Source organism: Copadichromis virginalis, linkage group LG20 (assembly GCF_057382275.1).
Source record: "Copadichromis virginalis isolate Kocher_CV1m ecotype Utaka linkage group LG20, C_Virginalis_male_GT1.1, whole genome shotgun sequence".
Taxonomy (NCBI): Eukaryota; Metazoa; Chordata; class Actinopteri; order Cichliformes; family Cichlidae; genus Copadichromis; species Copadichromis virginalis.
The window spans coordinates 29,514,236-29,530,813 of record NC_140637.1 but is presented as its reverse complement, the minus strand read 5'-3'; the positions used below and the strand labels follow the sequence as shown (position 1 = coordinate 29,530,813).

General features: G+C 41.2%; 1 protein-coding gene across 2 annotated transcripts in view; it reads right to left on the bottom strand.

The window, feature by feature from the left end:
• The window catches only part of magi3a (membrane associated guanylate kinase, WW and PDZ domain containing 3a), a 106,616-nt gene that overhangs the window by 6,169 nt on the left and 83,869 nt on the right, over window positions 1-16,578 (bottom strand). For both annotated transcript variants that reach the window (XM_085442754.1, XM_085442755.1), the window contains exons 6-17: window positions 16,095-16,174; window positions 15,339-15,396; window positions 13,453-13,559; window positions 9,196-9,405; window positions 7,084-7,704; window positions 5,244-5,275; window positions 4,280-4,544; window positions 3,466-3,560; window positions 3,045-3,237; window positions 1,705-1,920; window positions 991-1,176; window positions 771-864 (exon numbers count right to left, since the gene is read on the bottom strand). In XM_085442754.1, coding sequence (XP_085298880.1) covers window positions 771-864; window positions 991-1,176; window positions 1,705-1,920; window positions 3,045-3,237; window positions 3,466-3,560; window positions 4,280-4,544; window positions 5,244-5,275; window positions 7,084-7,704; window positions 9,196-9,405; window positions 13,453-13,559; window positions 15,339-15,396; window positions 16,095-16,174 — 2,157 coding nt within the window. The remainder of the gene's footprint in view (window positions 1-770; window positions 865-990; window positions 1,177-1,704; window positions 1,921-3,044; window positions 3,238-3,465; window positions 3,561-4,279; window positions 4,545-5,243; window positions 5,276-7,083; window positions 7,705-9,195; window positions 9,406-13,452; window positions 13,560-15,338; window positions 15,397-16,094; window positions 16,175-16,578) is intronic.

Here is a 16,578-nt window from a genome sequence, read left to right as displayed (position 1 = left end):
TACAGCAGCATGAGCCTCTTTTTGTTGGCGTCATTATGCAACACACAGAGAAATGTAAATTCTTCAAAGAACCATGTTGCTTTTACATTTCAGTGATAGATAAGGGGGCATACTTTAATGCTTCGCAGAGCTCATTACAATGCCTTTGTGAGAACTTCGCTGTGCTGACGCACTATATAAAGAGCGTAGGAATTCTTACCAGCTCTAGCTTTCAGAAGAGTTTGCACACTTTATGCCACCAAGCTGAGAGTTTCAGCTCATATCTGAGCCTAGTGTGACCCAAGGCATGTTGGTGATTAAGCGGAGAGGAAGAGGCTGAGGACTGGACAGGGGGCTAAATATGGAGAATATGAATGCATGCTGATGGACAGTGAGCGGACGTGGGCAAGAAATGATGGTGGCAAATTTCTGTGGCAGTGGGATTAAAAAGTCTGACACAGGTGGCCTTGTTTAAAAAGAAAGATCAAAGGGGAAGCAAGACTCCCTATTAATCTGTCTCTTTTCCTTTGCTTCACCATCCAAAGGGTGACCACAGGGGGATTTTCTGTCTTTTTGGATAACGAGGAGTGTGTGAGGCACAAGAGATAGTAATGGGCCACATTGCAGCACAAAACCGAAGGCGCTTTGAGAGGATTGGGGCTAATTTATGGTTCAAGTGGCAGAACCTGTATTAGATTGTCTCCAGTGGACTTAGTATTTCAAAGGGGAATACTGGCAAGCCTGTGTGGATGCTCAAGCTTGTGTGGGAGTATGCGTGTATAATCGTTTACCTGTCTTGGTAGCTGGAAGGCTGTTGGCCTACAGCTCTGTGTTGTGCCGAAGGGCTCTGCTTGGCTGAATTTGTTCCAGACGGAGGAGCGCTGTCTGTAAAAGTAAAAGTGTGCCAAGATTCCTCATGATCTTATTCCCGGAAAATGCAGTTAAAAAACAAAGCAAACAATGACAAAAGAACAGCGCAGCAACACTGTGACTTGGTCTGTGTCAACTCACCATCTTCAGGCACAACAGTAAGAGTGACAATGTTTCCAGCATCCTTGATGAGTTGAACAATATCGTTGTGTGAAAGCTCCATGATGGAGCGGCCGTTGACAGCAGAAATACGGTCTCCCACCTTCATTTGACCTATACGGTCTGTAGGGCTGCCTTCAATAATACGACCAATTTTGTGAGGTATAACTGGAAGAGAGCAAATCAGAGAAATGACAGTCTGCAGTGTGGGATGTTTATGCAACTCTATGAGCCCAACATTTAGAGACCAAATTTTAAGTAAGAACACATAATGCCTTTATGTGATGTCCTGCACATCATGTAAAAGCATTACGCACATGCTAACATATCAGTTTATGACTTATGTTACACTCAGTCTTAGTTGAGCACATACCCAATAAGCTCTTTACAGAGAATAGCTAAGATTAACAATTTGTGCCATCAGCTTTGGAAGTATTTGAATATTAACAGTATGAAAATAGCATTTCTTATCTGAAAAGGGAATTTATTGTTTGCGATTATTTCAGGACAATCCTTTCAAAAATGACTTTAACGCTTCCCTCCCTACATGTTCTCCACTAGCATAACTAAATGTCAATAAGTAACAGATTTTGCTGGAAATGTGTTTGATGTTTAAAAGATTTTGTTGTTCCAAAAAGTAAAAACACAATATAGGATTTCATTTTTAAGGATTTATTGATTTTATTTATTTCTAACCTCCAGGTGGGGGCTTGTTCTTTGACGTGAGGATGACAAAGCCAAAGCCTTCGTTGTCTTTGCGCTGCAGAGTAACATCAAAGCGCTCAGGACGGGTAGGCTGAGCAGGCTGGATGATGCTTGGTGCTTCAGTACGAGGCATCTTGGGAGAGCTGTTGACCAAAGCAGATGCAACCTGCTGGGGCTGCTGGTTGTTGTCATCTTCTCCTCCACCATCTTTAAAAAAAAACAAAAACAAAAAAACGGTACAAAAATATTAAAACACAAATGCTTAGCATTGTAGCAAATTTGGACTTCATTTCTAGGACTGATTAAAAAAGATGCAATATATTAACATTTCAGAATGATTCTACCAACACACGTTAAGTATGAGCAGTCTGATTTAGTTAACATAAATTTAAACCAATAACAATTACTTGACAAAATCTTTCTGATTTGCTCTTGCAGAGATCCTTCTGTAAATAATGCAGAAGCAGGGGCTTTATCAAAGAAGCCTTTCTGCAGCATGTCTTACCCACATTAAATGAAAGACCGTCAGCTCTACAGTTGAGATAAAAGGCCTTTCCAATTTGTTATTCATAAGACAAGCTAAGCAACCTCCATCTCTCTTCATTGTATGTTTGTTTTGCTGAGTCTCTGTTTTGCAAGCCAGCATCAGTGAATCGCTTTCTAAGCCCCCTGCTTTGAAAGCATAAACCCTCACATGATTGATGCTTAATTTTTTGCAATGTGATCAAGCTGTTGTTGTGATACATCAAATCTGTAGTAATTTCAAAAAGTGCTTGTTCTATTCATGGAATGGCTATCGGTGGGGTAAACCAGCCAGGATGCAGCAGGGTATGTGCAGTTTAAAAAAAAGAAAAAAAGAAAAAAGAAAGAAGAGTCAGCATTTTTTCCATCCTTTGAGATTTAACTCTACCAGCTGATCTAATCTTCAGTGCTTTTCACACAACTGCAATCATCCTTGACAGATAAACAGAGAGCAAATAATCTTCTTTTCTTGTTTCCACTTTATGCCCATTTTGATTCAAGATGAAACCTGGAATTCACCTCCCATGATTAAAATAAATTAACCGTCCTTAAAATTCCATCTTTTTCCTTTCAGGAAAATTACAGCATAGAGTAGCATCTTAAAAAGTCCATTTTTGACAAACTTCATTTCAGTCAGAGAAAATCTACCACAACGAATTTAAAGGATTAATGGAAAAAAAATCCAGATCAAAGCTTTCCCTCAAAGGTTCTCCTCTAGCATACCTATATAAGCCAAAGGAGTGAGCAAGAAGCCACGCTTTCTGTGCCCTCAGAGGAATGCGGAGCTGATTATTCAGAAGCAGACCAACCTGTGTATGCTAGTTTCCTGCGGACTGTAAGCATGACTTGGCCATTACGAGCAGCATTGGTCATCAGCTCCAGCACTTGTTTGTGGGATTTGCCCTTGACTGGCACGCCATCTATACAAAGTAGCTCATCCCCTGCCCGCAAGCGCCCGTCCTTCTCAGCTGCACCGAGTGGCACAATGGCACCAATATATACCTGCGGAAGTAAGATGGTGTAAGAGACATAGCTAAATATACCGATCTGAGGGAGATTCATGATACAGACTGGCTGGTATTTTCATAATACCATTCCCAGAGATGGGAAAAGAAACTTTCAGTTAATATTAAATCAACAGAATTCAGCTTCAATTTGGTGTCAGTCTGCTGCTCTTATGACTGAGGGTCTCCAACAGTACTTTTAAATGGATGCTGGCCTCCGACTTACTGGCTGATCTGGTCCCTCGCCCCCAAGGACTCTAAAGCCAAAGCCTGATTCCTGATTCCTTTTGATGAATACATCCAGGTCCTTTGTATTGGGAGCTGCACAGAGAAAAGAAAATATAATTGGTAAAAACTGATGAAAAATATTCATTAACTGCAAGAATGAAATCTCTCATGACCATCAGGAAAACACCTAGATACTTGACATGGGCAACAACACACCTATACATAAGAAAAACGCATGCTGACCACAAGGCAATCTGAGATTAAGCAATCTAAACTAGGTCAGCTGTTTTTGGAAACTCTAGAGCAATATTTTCCCTCTTGCCGAGCCAGAGATGACACTGCTAGCGATGTTAATGAGATGATGTTGTCAGACGCTAACAGGAGGTGGCAGAATCTTTTTGTCTGTGTTTGTGGTCTATAAGTAATTCATGTGGTGCATGTGCACAGATTTGATTCAAAAATGTTTTGACTGTATTATTTTGATTGCAGTATTTCGTTGTGACATAGGAGTAAGACGTTTGCGTCTTTTTGTGTCGTATTTGGCTTCTGTGTCCCCGAAATTCAGTAACAAGTGTGTTAGCATTTGCAAAAGACTGTAAGCTGGTTTTAGAATTGCACATCTGAGGATTTGATTTCTTTGTGTAATAATGAAACACAAAGTAGCAATTTGAATCAGCATTGACACCGGTAACTTGTTAATTTCACTAATCCAAAAAATACGTTAAAAAACATGAATGAATTAAATAAATCTTTGCATCTGTAGTAAAGTTTACTACTGTAAACTGTGTAAGTATAAGTACTCTTGTACTTACGCTTGCTGTCTAGAATGGCCTTGGACTTGAGGTAGAGCTCAGATGCATCTGGTTTGGGTGAAGCTGAGCGCAGGGTGCTGGAGGAGAACGTTGATGCATTGGGGGATGCCTCAGGCTGACTTAGGGTCTCTGTGCTGCTGATCATCTCCTGCCTCTGCTGCTGCATCGTGGGCTGAGGGAACGGATGGACCATTTGTTGGGGCACCGAATGAGGTGCCTGGTGTGAAGTAGGCTGGGCTACTCCGTGAGACATGGGACCTGTGCACTGCAACATAGAGACAAGCAATGTGATATACAAGATGGTAAAGCACGAGCTCATTATAAGGCAATCATCCATTAAACTAATGGATTATATATTACATATTTTTTGCCAATGTGTTCAGCATCATTGTATTATGTCTGCAGGTTATTTAATAAAAGGTATTCTATACTATAGCAATGATTTATGTCTAAAGTAGGAAGGTAGCTAATGGAGGGAAAAAAATCATTAAAGCTTGTCCAGAGTGACAAACTACTCCACCGGCATAAAATGAAAGAAAATAAAATAGTACATCCATACAGATCTAAATAATTATGCATTGAACAAATAAAACAGTATGAGTAAGCCTGTCGGTGCCCCAACACTCTCTATTTTAAGAGTGCATCATGGAGGAGTAGCAGAGGAACAAGCTGTTGAACATGGCATATCATCTTAAACACCCATACACAGAGGGATGCTAAGTTGCCGTTTGCCAGAAGCCAGCATATTTACCCACATGCAGTTCCAGAAATAACAGCCTGGCTAATGTGGGCTCCCTGAATGATGCTTCTAACAGCAGCTACTACAGCACGCACACGTTTACACGCTGGGGCTTGCGGGTAACCAAGACAAAAGTTTTCTGGTTTAATAATTCATCAGCAGTTTTAGCAGCAGAGTCTATTTTTTTCATCATACAAAATGGATTTGAACTGACAGAAAACTTACTGGTTTCAGTGACTTCACTGGAGACGTCTGACCTGTGAGCAGAGAGACAGAAGTGGGACTTAAAGTGACGTCATTAACAACACAACAGCAAACATCTGCCAACATCTGCTTACATCAGATTAAATTATTTAAGGACGAGTTGCATTTTGCATTTTCTTCACTCTACTACAGATTTGAACTTTTGGCCTGAAGTGGTTGAATGTCAAGACTAAACCCTCTCTCGGTTCTTATACAGAATCTGCACCTTCTTCTCCACCGACTCACACAGTGAACTTGCTCATAGGTTTCAGATTTAGCTTTTGTTTTTGTTCTCTCTGACATGGTCATGGTCACAGAGCAGAATGTGAACCAGAGTGTAAGTAAACCAGTAGGGGGCAGTAGACTCCAGTTGCATGAACGGTTTATGGGATGAGAGACAGATGACCTTAAGCCATGGGAAAACATGCATTTCTGTGGTTTAAACCTGCCAGCTGTTAGCTACATTACTAGAGCAGCATAAACACTGAAGCTTTTCAAATTTGAATTTTCATCAAATCAATTTATCACAAAGACAATTACTGGCATTGATTTAATAAAAAGACATTTAGTTCCCCCACCCCCCACCCCCCCATTTCCAATATTATGTAAAAATTCACTGGCAATATCTCCATTTTCACAATCTCTGATCATATCATATCTCAGATACTGAGTTCAGAACACAACCCATGGGGAAGGGCACTTTGTCTCATTTCCAGATTTAAATCCAGTATAGGGAGCAAGGCCAAATAATTTCCTGTTTCATTTCTCACTGCTCTGCTGTCATTAGAAGGTAGTTCTAGCCCCCGGCTGGGAGTAAAGCCTACCCTAATCCCAGTCCATGGGTGACCTGAGGGAAGCCCTGCGGCACTACTCCTTTTAGTCCTGGAAAGCTATGATCTGCTTTTTTTTAAACATTAACACACAAATCCTCCATATGCACTGCAATTAAAAAATGCATATCAGGCTGGCACAGCAGCATACACACAAACTACAACCCCCTGGAGCTCAACGTAGACCCCAGCTGTGCACATCTGATATGTGGGTGCAACACTGATCTCTTGAATCTAGGCTACTGCACTGCAGTAAAGGCATAAAGGAACAAGCCCTTCAAATCTGTGAAAGCATGAAGTAAGAAGAAGGGCAATCATTATTCACTGTGCTCCATCACTCCTACCTCCCCTCTCACTTTCTCTCCAGGCAGCAAGTGAATCACCAAAACTGCCATCTATTTGCACCTTCCTAGCATAGCTCATCATGTGACTAAGCATGACTTCCTCCCTGTTTGGGAAAGTGCATGGTGGATGATGCAGAGCTGGTGTAGACCAGAGCGTGAAATTGCTTTATTTAACATTGGGAGAGTCTGTGTATTCAAGCAACACCTACTGAACACCACAATGCGTGCTGTTATTTTTAAATTAAAACATTGTGCATTACATTAAATCTCACCTCTTCTACAGTTGAAATATCTTTGACAATGTCTCACTTTCTCGCAGGAAATTATTTACAAATGGAAGCAGACTGTTCACCAGACTGTTACGCTCTGTGTTTTCTTTTGGCCAAAAGAAAGTAAAGAAATAGAACAGGTGGCGTAAAGGTGAGTGAGGATTAAAGTAACTTCAGAAACGTGGGTCTAAATAGCACTAACGCCTGTATTTTGTCTAAACAGCAGATTAATATAGACATCAGCGATGTCACAACATACGTACTGTAAACTCACCACCTGTGATATCCTTCTATAATGTCAGTGTTGCAGGCTTACCTGCAGCAGAAGTGTACAATAGTACAATAGCAGCAAAGTGAACTTTCATCATTGCTGACTCACCTCCTCTAAGCACCAGCACGTTGACCTCACTGCCCACAGGCAGGTCTTTGAGGATGTCGACCACCTGCGAGTGGCTCAAAGTTTGGACATTCTGTCTGTTGATCTCCTTGATAACATCACCCTTCAACAAGCCGCGGCACCACTGGGCGTCCAGGATCATCTTTACCTTTTGTCCCAGGGGGCAATCCGCTATAGCAAAGCCAAAACCTCCCGGGCCTTTCACCAAGGGCACACTCACCAGCTCCGGCTGTAATAGAGTAGGGTCAGGCCCTTCTTGATTAAGGGCATGTGGAAGGTGGTGGTGTTGATGGGAATGAGGATGGTGGTGGCGTCCTCCGTTGGTTATAGGTGGCACTGACACAGTCTGCCGAGAAAGGGTTGCTCCATCGTTGACAGCATAATTGAGGTCTTGTGGTGTCGAAGGGGAAGGAGAAGTGTCCTTAGAGGCACTGAGGTTGCTCGATGCCTCCTCACTATTGCTGGTGTCCTCTGGCAGAGGGTAGCCCCGACACAGGACCATGTCCACATACTGATTGACTGGGATAGACTGGAACATCTGCACGACATCAGCATGAGTCTTTCCCAGCACGCATGTCCCATTAATGTCCACAATTACGTCACCTAAAGAAGAACAAAAAGCTTTTACACGTTTGTGACATGAAAAAAATTGGACAAAATTTAAATTTCTGTATTCATCACCATGCCAAAGGAAATTTTGAAAAGTACTATTACAACAATACACCAATAAAAAGACATGGGGATAAGCGCAATTATGCAATTGGATTACATAAGTAGACTCCTATATCTTAAAAAATTCAAACATGTTAACGGGGGAGGAGGGAGTGTGCGAGAGAGAAAAATAAAACGAGGTCATTGACGTGTTTTCTTTTTCCTCCTTTTATCTCCATGTACTGTAAAGGATAGACTCTAATCACCCCTGGCCTGCCCCAGATATAGGTCTGGATAAGCAGCTGAATTGCTGACTAGCTAGGTGGCTAGATGCCCAGAGGTGGATTGCCCACCCACACAATCGATACTTTACCAAAGAAAAAACAAAGGCTACGTTTTCACTCTCGTGAGTGAGCTTCATATTCCAGTTTGTTGCTTGTTCAGACCAACTACATGTCGCTCATACGATTAGTTCAACAGCTACATATTCAAAAAGCTAAGCGAAATATATTTTCTCACAAAGTTCAAACACTCAACCTTTAGCATAAATAAATGCCGTAGGCCAATACTCAGAAATGAAAAAAAAAAACCTACTTGAAGATGTTACAGTCTACTGCTTGCAATTAAAACCCAATGAAATTAATTACATTCATCTTTTGTTATAGTCAATTACCCTCCTTCTCAAGGGAAATGAAACACTGAAAATAATTATTCTCTTTGCTCCACTCTTAAGTTGATTCTCAGCAGTCGCAATGGCTCGGCAATCAATACTACGGTAATGTGAATCTTAAGGCATTACACAGTAACATACTTCAAATTAATACAGTCACCATGCATGTGATCACAGAACTAGAACATGCAACAATAAAGAACTTACTGTGCCACTTGCAAAACACACTACATGGCAGACTCATATACATCCCCTGTTTTTACATAAGCACACATGTCAACCTGCAGCCACGCTGCCTGAATGCAGGCTAATTACATTTTTAATATACGAGTGCGTATAAAATGTGAGCCTCTACTATAAACTACACACGGGTTTATTGATGACTTCTCTATTTTTCGAGCTGCTCCACTGAACACTGCCTATAAACATTTGTCTTTGCTTGATCAAGCAATGTGATATTCAGAGTGAAGTGCCTGTTCGGTTTTTTGCCTCCGAATGTGTTTATTTGTGTGTACACAAAGGGCACATTAAGCTGTATTATGTACAGAATGTATGCTAATGCCCAGCTTAAGTGTTACTGCGTGAATAAAGATAAATGCCATGCACAGTTACCCGTGTACACGTGAATGTGACACTGGATTTTGTTGACTTTGCTTTTAAACAATTGTATTACCTTGCATCATGGAAACAAATTACAGCAGGGTGGTCTCCAACTGTTAAAACAGCATGCGAACCAGATACTTAAAAAACATTATGTCTGTGGGGAATGTTACCTGAGGCAATCTTCTTGTCATGTGCTGCAGGCCCATCTGGCAGGACGTTTTTGACCTGGAGGAACTCGTCAGGTCGGTCTCCGCCAATAATGGTGAATCCAAAGCCCTGGGGGCTTTTTCTAAGTGCTGTCTTAAGTATGTTGCCCTGCAACTGAGTTGGATCTCGAGTAAACCCCCACATTCCCCTGCCAGGCTCCTCTGCTGTGGAACCTAAAGGAGACGTAGACAGAAGGTAATCATTAATGATCTAATATCACAAGTACGCTCAGTAAAATTATTGCACTAAATGTTTGGGGTGTGAACACATTCTTTACACCATGCTTTCAATTCCACACACAAAAATGTTCGGACAGAACACATGTACAAACAGCAAAAGCTTCAGAAGTGGCTAAATGAACAACTGAAAACTAACATATTTACATTTCAGCTGGGAAAAGGCCTGATTTCTAAAGAATATTAGTTTAAACACATCAAAATAAACAGATTCCAATGTGATTAGTTCATTTAAAATTTTTGCCTGGTGTTCTACAGAAGGCAAAAAAGTGTCAAAATTCACTTAATTGCTTCTGTTTACCTGCTGGAAACTGTTTCAGTTTAAAAGTAATTGGATGTCTTTTCATCTTTTAAACTGTAAATGAAGTCACAGTGGCGTCAGTTACACATGAATGCAGCAAGCCTCTGTAGTTCAAAAGTTTGTGAGACGGAATTGTACGTGTATGCGAAAATGAGCCCAGTATAGGAAGAGACACTGAAACGCTTGCTCATAAATTGCCATCTGTCACCATCATAACAATACTCGCACAGTGACAACATGTCTGACAGCACATCACTTACTGCTAGTAATTACATGAACACTAAGAACTCACAGTTTGAGCGCAAACTCCAACAAATCACACGCGCACACACAAACAGAGACACACAACTTGCAAAACCACTGCTCTGTTTACAAAGCCAATAAACACCTAGTTATTGCAAAATGCCTAAAGTTTGCCCAAGTCTCCCCGCAAACAACCAATTCTTTTCACTGCAGTGATAAATCCATCCTGAAACGCACCTGACATTTTCCAGGTAAACTTTTCATTGCAAATTTCCTTTGTGTTGCCTGCAGGATGTGTAAATGGGGCGCTTTTATAGAAGACAGGAACAGAATTATATTAGACAGTGTGTGTGCGCGCGTGTGTGTGTGTAGGTGTGCATTTGTGCAAAAGAGAGCAAGATAAGAGTGATGAGACAGAAAGAGACAGCAAGAAATAGAGTTAGCCTTGACAGAAAGAGAGAAATTTTAACTAAATCCGAGCTTGCCCTTCTCTGTGGTGTGTGCCTATGAGATTGTGAGTTATGTGCTCTGTCCCTGCGTGCTGGGCTTCTACTCTGGCAGTTCCCACACTGATAGATGCTGGGACATCAATCTCATTAGGGAGAGCACAGATAGAAGTCCCCCCTTCCCCTGTCTCCTACACCACTCTCAATGTGTCATGGGATTGTGATTTGCATAATTGCATGGCAATTGGCAGAGGAACGTGACCGCTCTGAAAAGACAAAAAAGATTATGCCAAGTATGACTTAGATGACACTGCTGCGTCAGTGCCGGACAAGTACAAGGGATATTCTAACAAATGTCAGTCTATGTTGAGCAAGGATTTGCAAGCAGGTACAAAAACATGAAATTCTCCTGAACAACTTGGGGCACAAGTGTGTAATAAGTATGATTTATGATGGAACTAATCCCTGTCAGATAGCTCCGACATACTGAAACAGTCTTTCTCGCACAATCACCTCGAAGGCAATACTGGCATAACAGTAGTGGAGAGAGACAATCACAAGTGGGATGAAAAGGGAGCTACACACCAAAGCCATGTTTACATGGTCTTGATTAAGCTGTAGGCCACAAAGGGACAGTCAAGTTTCCTTAGGGTGAAGCGATTATATGAAATGTCTGACAGGATTCTCAGCATGATAATTATGGCTGAACATAGGGCGGTGCTTTGCTCTTGTGCTCTGCGGCATTGTCTGGGAGGTCAGGTTAGCCAGCCTTGTCAAAACAGTGTTTAGAAGCCACCTCACGCAGGTCCATACACTTGCACAAGACCACTAGCCATTAATTCTCATTAACAAGGGTGGGAATTTGGAGAACAAGCACAGGGGAGGCAGTCGAAGCTGGAGGCGGCGGTACGCAGCAATATCATCCATAAACTGCAGAAAGGCTCAGCTGTGGGAGGTGGGGTCTGCGTGCAACCGACTGAGGCAGACAGTTGTGTCCAAAGGGTGTCTGAAATACAGAGGCTAGTTTGAATACAAATGAGGCCATGCCTTTTGTGTTCACACGCAGAAGAGCATTATAATTCTTGCACATTTTACAACAACCTAGTCTTCTGTCTCTCAGACCTTTATATTTACTGAGAAGAGGGTGATTAGATCATCAAGCAGGAGCATTCCCCACAGGTGGTAAATGATGAGTAGATGACCCAGTGGAAATGCAATTTATGATCGTAAGTCACTTTCAACGGCAGTCACCTCTCTCTCCTTCTCTGTCTCTCTTATTTAACTCCCCCCCTCTGTTCTAAAGAGGGCTTTCAACTACCATGAGTGACTGTGGCAAAAGGATTTCAAAGAGACCTCAGAACCCGCCCTATATCATATCTACTTGTCAAAATGAATTCTGCCGCCCAGTGAAGCACTGTTCCATTATTCAAATTGAATATCATTGCTTCAGAGGCTATGGGCTGTTTATCAGAAGCCTGTCAACTGTTAGAACATCTTCCAGACAGACTTCTTAACATGAAGGAGATGAAAAGTGTCCCAGTATTTTATATATATATATATATATATATATATATATATATATATATATATATATATATATATATATATATATATATATATATATATATATGCACAAATCTATATAAATATCTTTGCTGAACAAAAAGCTAGAACTATAAAGCTGACATCTTAATAATACTGTCGACTGCATTGCATCTTATGAAGGAAAATCGCCCTGTGGAGAAGTTACTGAGTTAAACTACCACTGCCTGAGCTATCGATTGTAGCGCCACTACCATAAGTCAAAGACACACTAGTACAAAACATTTTGTTTAATTAAAGATTCATGATTGAATTTCCTGTAAGACAGCCATCAGGTCAATAACTTTTTAGAGGTTTTCTTGCTTCTTCATATGGAATCTGACATGAAAGCTGAATCCAAATCTGACAACTGAAATAGTTGAGTAGTAAAAACTTTTATATGTATGTCCATTACTTATACACGCAAATTTAAATTTCAACATTGGCTTTTCATCTGGCTGCTTCATTACATAATATTTCATCAAGTCTAGATAAGGAAGCCGTTATATGAAACGTTAAATAATCACATATTAGTTCATCTCTCTATGGACATCACACTTGTTTAGTTTCTGAACAAGCTAGGGCACCAATGAAGGACATGCAAAGGTTAAATGTATTTCAGTGGTGGAAATTCTGCAGATCACAATGTCTTCAACAGGGCATTGGGAAAGAATATGCTGCCCTTTTCAGACATGACTGCATATGTTTAGCACCTACTAACATGTATTTTATTGTAAATTTGTCAACAATTTGAATTCATATGAGTCCAATTTAATCAACCCAGGGTGACGAGTTTGGGGAGTGTGACCATCAGAAAATTAGCACCTACCCCCAATTGGGCCATTTTTGCCAATATTTAGGGGTCAAAATCTATTTTAGCCATTTCTGGATTCAACTAACAAATTTTGATCTTAGGGCTGATTTAGACATTTGTCATGAGCCCAAATTGGACATGTTTGACTAAAGCTTTTATAGAAGCACGTTGGTTGTAATTAATCCCCAAAATAACTGGATACATTTAAAGTATTATAATACCGACAAAGACAAGACCTGAGTTTTGAGGTAAATGCAACTTTTGCTAATTCAAATCTCAGAATGCAATTTAGACCTATGTGTCTACTATAAAACTCTTCAAGTGTGTGTTTAGTAATGGTAATGACTGGATTTTAATGTTGATCTTGATGAAGGCTACAGGCTGAAATGCAGTGGTCAAGCAGTAAAGTTGTTCTTCATTACAAATGTTGCTGAAACTTCAACTTCTAATGACTGGATTTTCAAAGAAAGTACCCATTTTCCTCCACACTGACAGTTTTCTGTACAAAACGGACAAAATTTGACAATTTGTTCTCAAGCCTTCCTTGTGTATGAACCACTTTAATATGCCTGCGGCTCGAGCGTTGTAGGTGCAGTTACCTGAGGGCGTAGCAGCTTGTGGAGGTGCTGCAATGGGCGTGTCCACACTTGGTTTTCTCTTAGCTTCCATTACTGGATTTTCAAACTGGGTCTTCTGGTTGATGTGGCTGTACAGGGAATATAATATTAAATGAGCAAAAATCAGAATGTTAGATAAAGCTAGAATGTGCATTGAAAATACTGTTGATCTATTACTGAGTTTCTCATGTCAGTTGACAGTCCGAGCTGCCAACTGATGGTTCACCGTTTGGTATCGCTGAATAGTGCTTGTCCAAAGAGCAGATACTGTTCTTTGCCTGCCATGCAAACCTGCGATTTGAATACGAGGGCTGTTTGTGACATAACATGTGCTAGGCAGACAGGCTGTCTTTATAATATGTGAGCTGTTCTAAATACATTACGAAAATCTTTAACCTGTCTTTGCCAGAACTGCTGCACATTTAAATGGTTTGAGAGAATATCTAAACCTCATTAATTAAAAATAAATGAACTGTCATGCCCAATGAATTCTGAGAGAATTTACATGGAGGAAATCAGTAGCAATCTTTCATGCTATGGGCCCATATTGTATAGCTGGGATAAACATCTGCTCAATGCCTCATAATGCGAGAATAAAAAGACTTAATGAACAGCAAAATGACAGAAATAAAAATGTGCCCTTTTTCACATTACAGGCACTGAGGTGGTATCGTTCCAGAAGTTTCCTAATATAACCAGGCTTTGCCAATCCAGGATCAGCAGCTATACTTGGGGGACTTAACACGAAACTTAATCTAAAAACAATTAATGATTTGCAGTCACACCTGTGTGCTTAAACATTTCCTGTTACCAAGGGAAATGTCCTTCCACGGTTAGATGGTAATGGAGAGAGGTAGCTCATCTGCATAATAAGCTTTAACGGTTGTAAATCACCATTACAGCACCTTAGGAAGAGAAAATGCATTGATGCTGCACAGTGAATCAGCCACATCCTGAGACACTGACTGTATACGTGTGTGCGCGCGCGCGTGTGTGTGTGCATGGGTACTCTGCACTCTTACTGCGTATGACTCATGCACAGAGATACCCTCGCCATTATGTCTGAAGAGATAAACATTCTATTTCCTTCATTTCTGTCATTTCCTCTTTTGCTCTGTCTCACTTTCTCAATCCTTGATTGCCACGCCTCATGTTTTGTAGACACAGTGAGACTTTGCGTCACGTCGTTGCATTTGGTCGTTCATTCACAATAAAATTTGCCAGACAAAAAAAACACAGAGACAGAAGGGAGAGAGAGAGAGAGCCTCTCAATGACCCTCTTGCATAAACAGGCACGTATATTTCCCCCCTGCCTGCGGGTCTCTTCCTCTTTGTTCACAGTAATGGCACTAAAATGAAACACTGTGCTCTTGTTTACACTCTCGATCAGAATTGAATCTCACCCTCGTTTCCATCTCAGGGACCTCTAAATCTTCATTGTCTGTTGTCTCCACTGTATTTTCTTTTTCAGATACACAGACAAAGCTGTAGCTCACTTGTTAGTTCCCACAAGGGTGCTTTCAGCAGAATTGTGGGAAACTACTGTTTGCACAATTGCATAATGTACTATTATCACGTGTCCCACAGGTTCCCCTGAGATCCAGCAGCTCAACATGTATATGCTTGGTATTAAGTGATATGGCTTTATGTTGCAGAATATACAAAAATATCTTGAAATAGAAACCATTCTAAATGGGCATTTTAGAGAAGTCAAATATGCAGAAACAGCTTCAGAAAACCTATAAAGGTCGAGAATGATGTCTCTTCAGGAAAGAGACTAAGAGACTCAATATCACCATGCATGCTTATCAACAGGTGTAGATTTCTATGGATCTCCAGGTATAAAAGGAAGAGAGAATTTTACTTACTCTACGTAGTATGTGCCAAATTGTGGATCCTCAATCTTCTCCCAGCCATAGGGCAACTCTGGATGAAAGGGAAAAAAACAGACAGGGAAAAGGCTGACTCAAATCACTTAAGATACTGCTGAGGCACTACATGGACAATTGGACACACTCAATGAAGTGTGGTGTTTTGACTGGCACCATCACAGCATGCTTAGCTACACCTACAGAACAGGAGGTTATTTGTCACTATGTGTTTAAGACTTGATACACACTATGGAGGAGGAAGGGGAAGACGGGCGGGAGGGGAGGGGGGGACACCGTGTGTTGTTAGAAAGCCTCCCAGGAAAAAATAACAGCCCTTCTTTCCAGTGGTGTGTATGTGTTCAGCATCTCGGGTTTCTGCTGCTGTGTGACAAACACATGCAGCGCAGAGGAGATCTTTACGCAAGAGGAGCCATAGAAAATTGCCTTTTGAGAGATGCTGCACTGATGAGCTCTCTGCATGTGTCCACGAAACCATTAGGAGGAGACGGGCGGACTGAGGACTGGGGGTTTGTGCTGTGTCACCAGCATGACTGTGACCAGGAGCGCTCAGCTGTTCAGTATCCGTCTGTTAGCCAGCGCCCCCTTCAGAGAGGCAGGGATGCAGTTCATACACACAAACCCTTCAATACAACAAGGACTTGGGAAAAGTGTAAGTAGCATGTGAGCGGACTCGATGGCTGTAAGTGCCTGCGCGATTGTTACTTATCACAGAGCTAGCTCCTATTGCCTCACCTCCTTCGTCGCATTTCTCAGGTGGCTTGGCTTTCTTGGCAAGACGTGGGTCCAGCCAGGTGGTGGTCTTGCTGTTATGACTGTAATATGAAAAAGATACAGGGCTTTAAGCACAGTTTAAATTATTTTTCAAATACTTAAGATGCCATTAGAGTTGAGCAATTAGCGCTTAGATCTCTTGGGAGCCACTTCACCCGGGGAGTGTTTTTCCATCTCTAGCAAACGAACAGAGCTCTCCCAAAACAGGATTATGACTAGTATTTAATCTTTTGGGATCAAATACTTTATTAAATAACCTTTTAAAAATATTAGTACAGTTTTAACAAAGCTCAGAGGACCGTTTGAGGCATAAGGGAGATGAAAAGTCACAGATTACAGAAAGATGGAAAGGGATGACACAGAAAGATAAAAGAGTGAGCAGTTGCAGAGATCATAAAGAGCAGAACTAAGACAGCAGGTCAGGGGTGGCGAGCTCCATTTACCC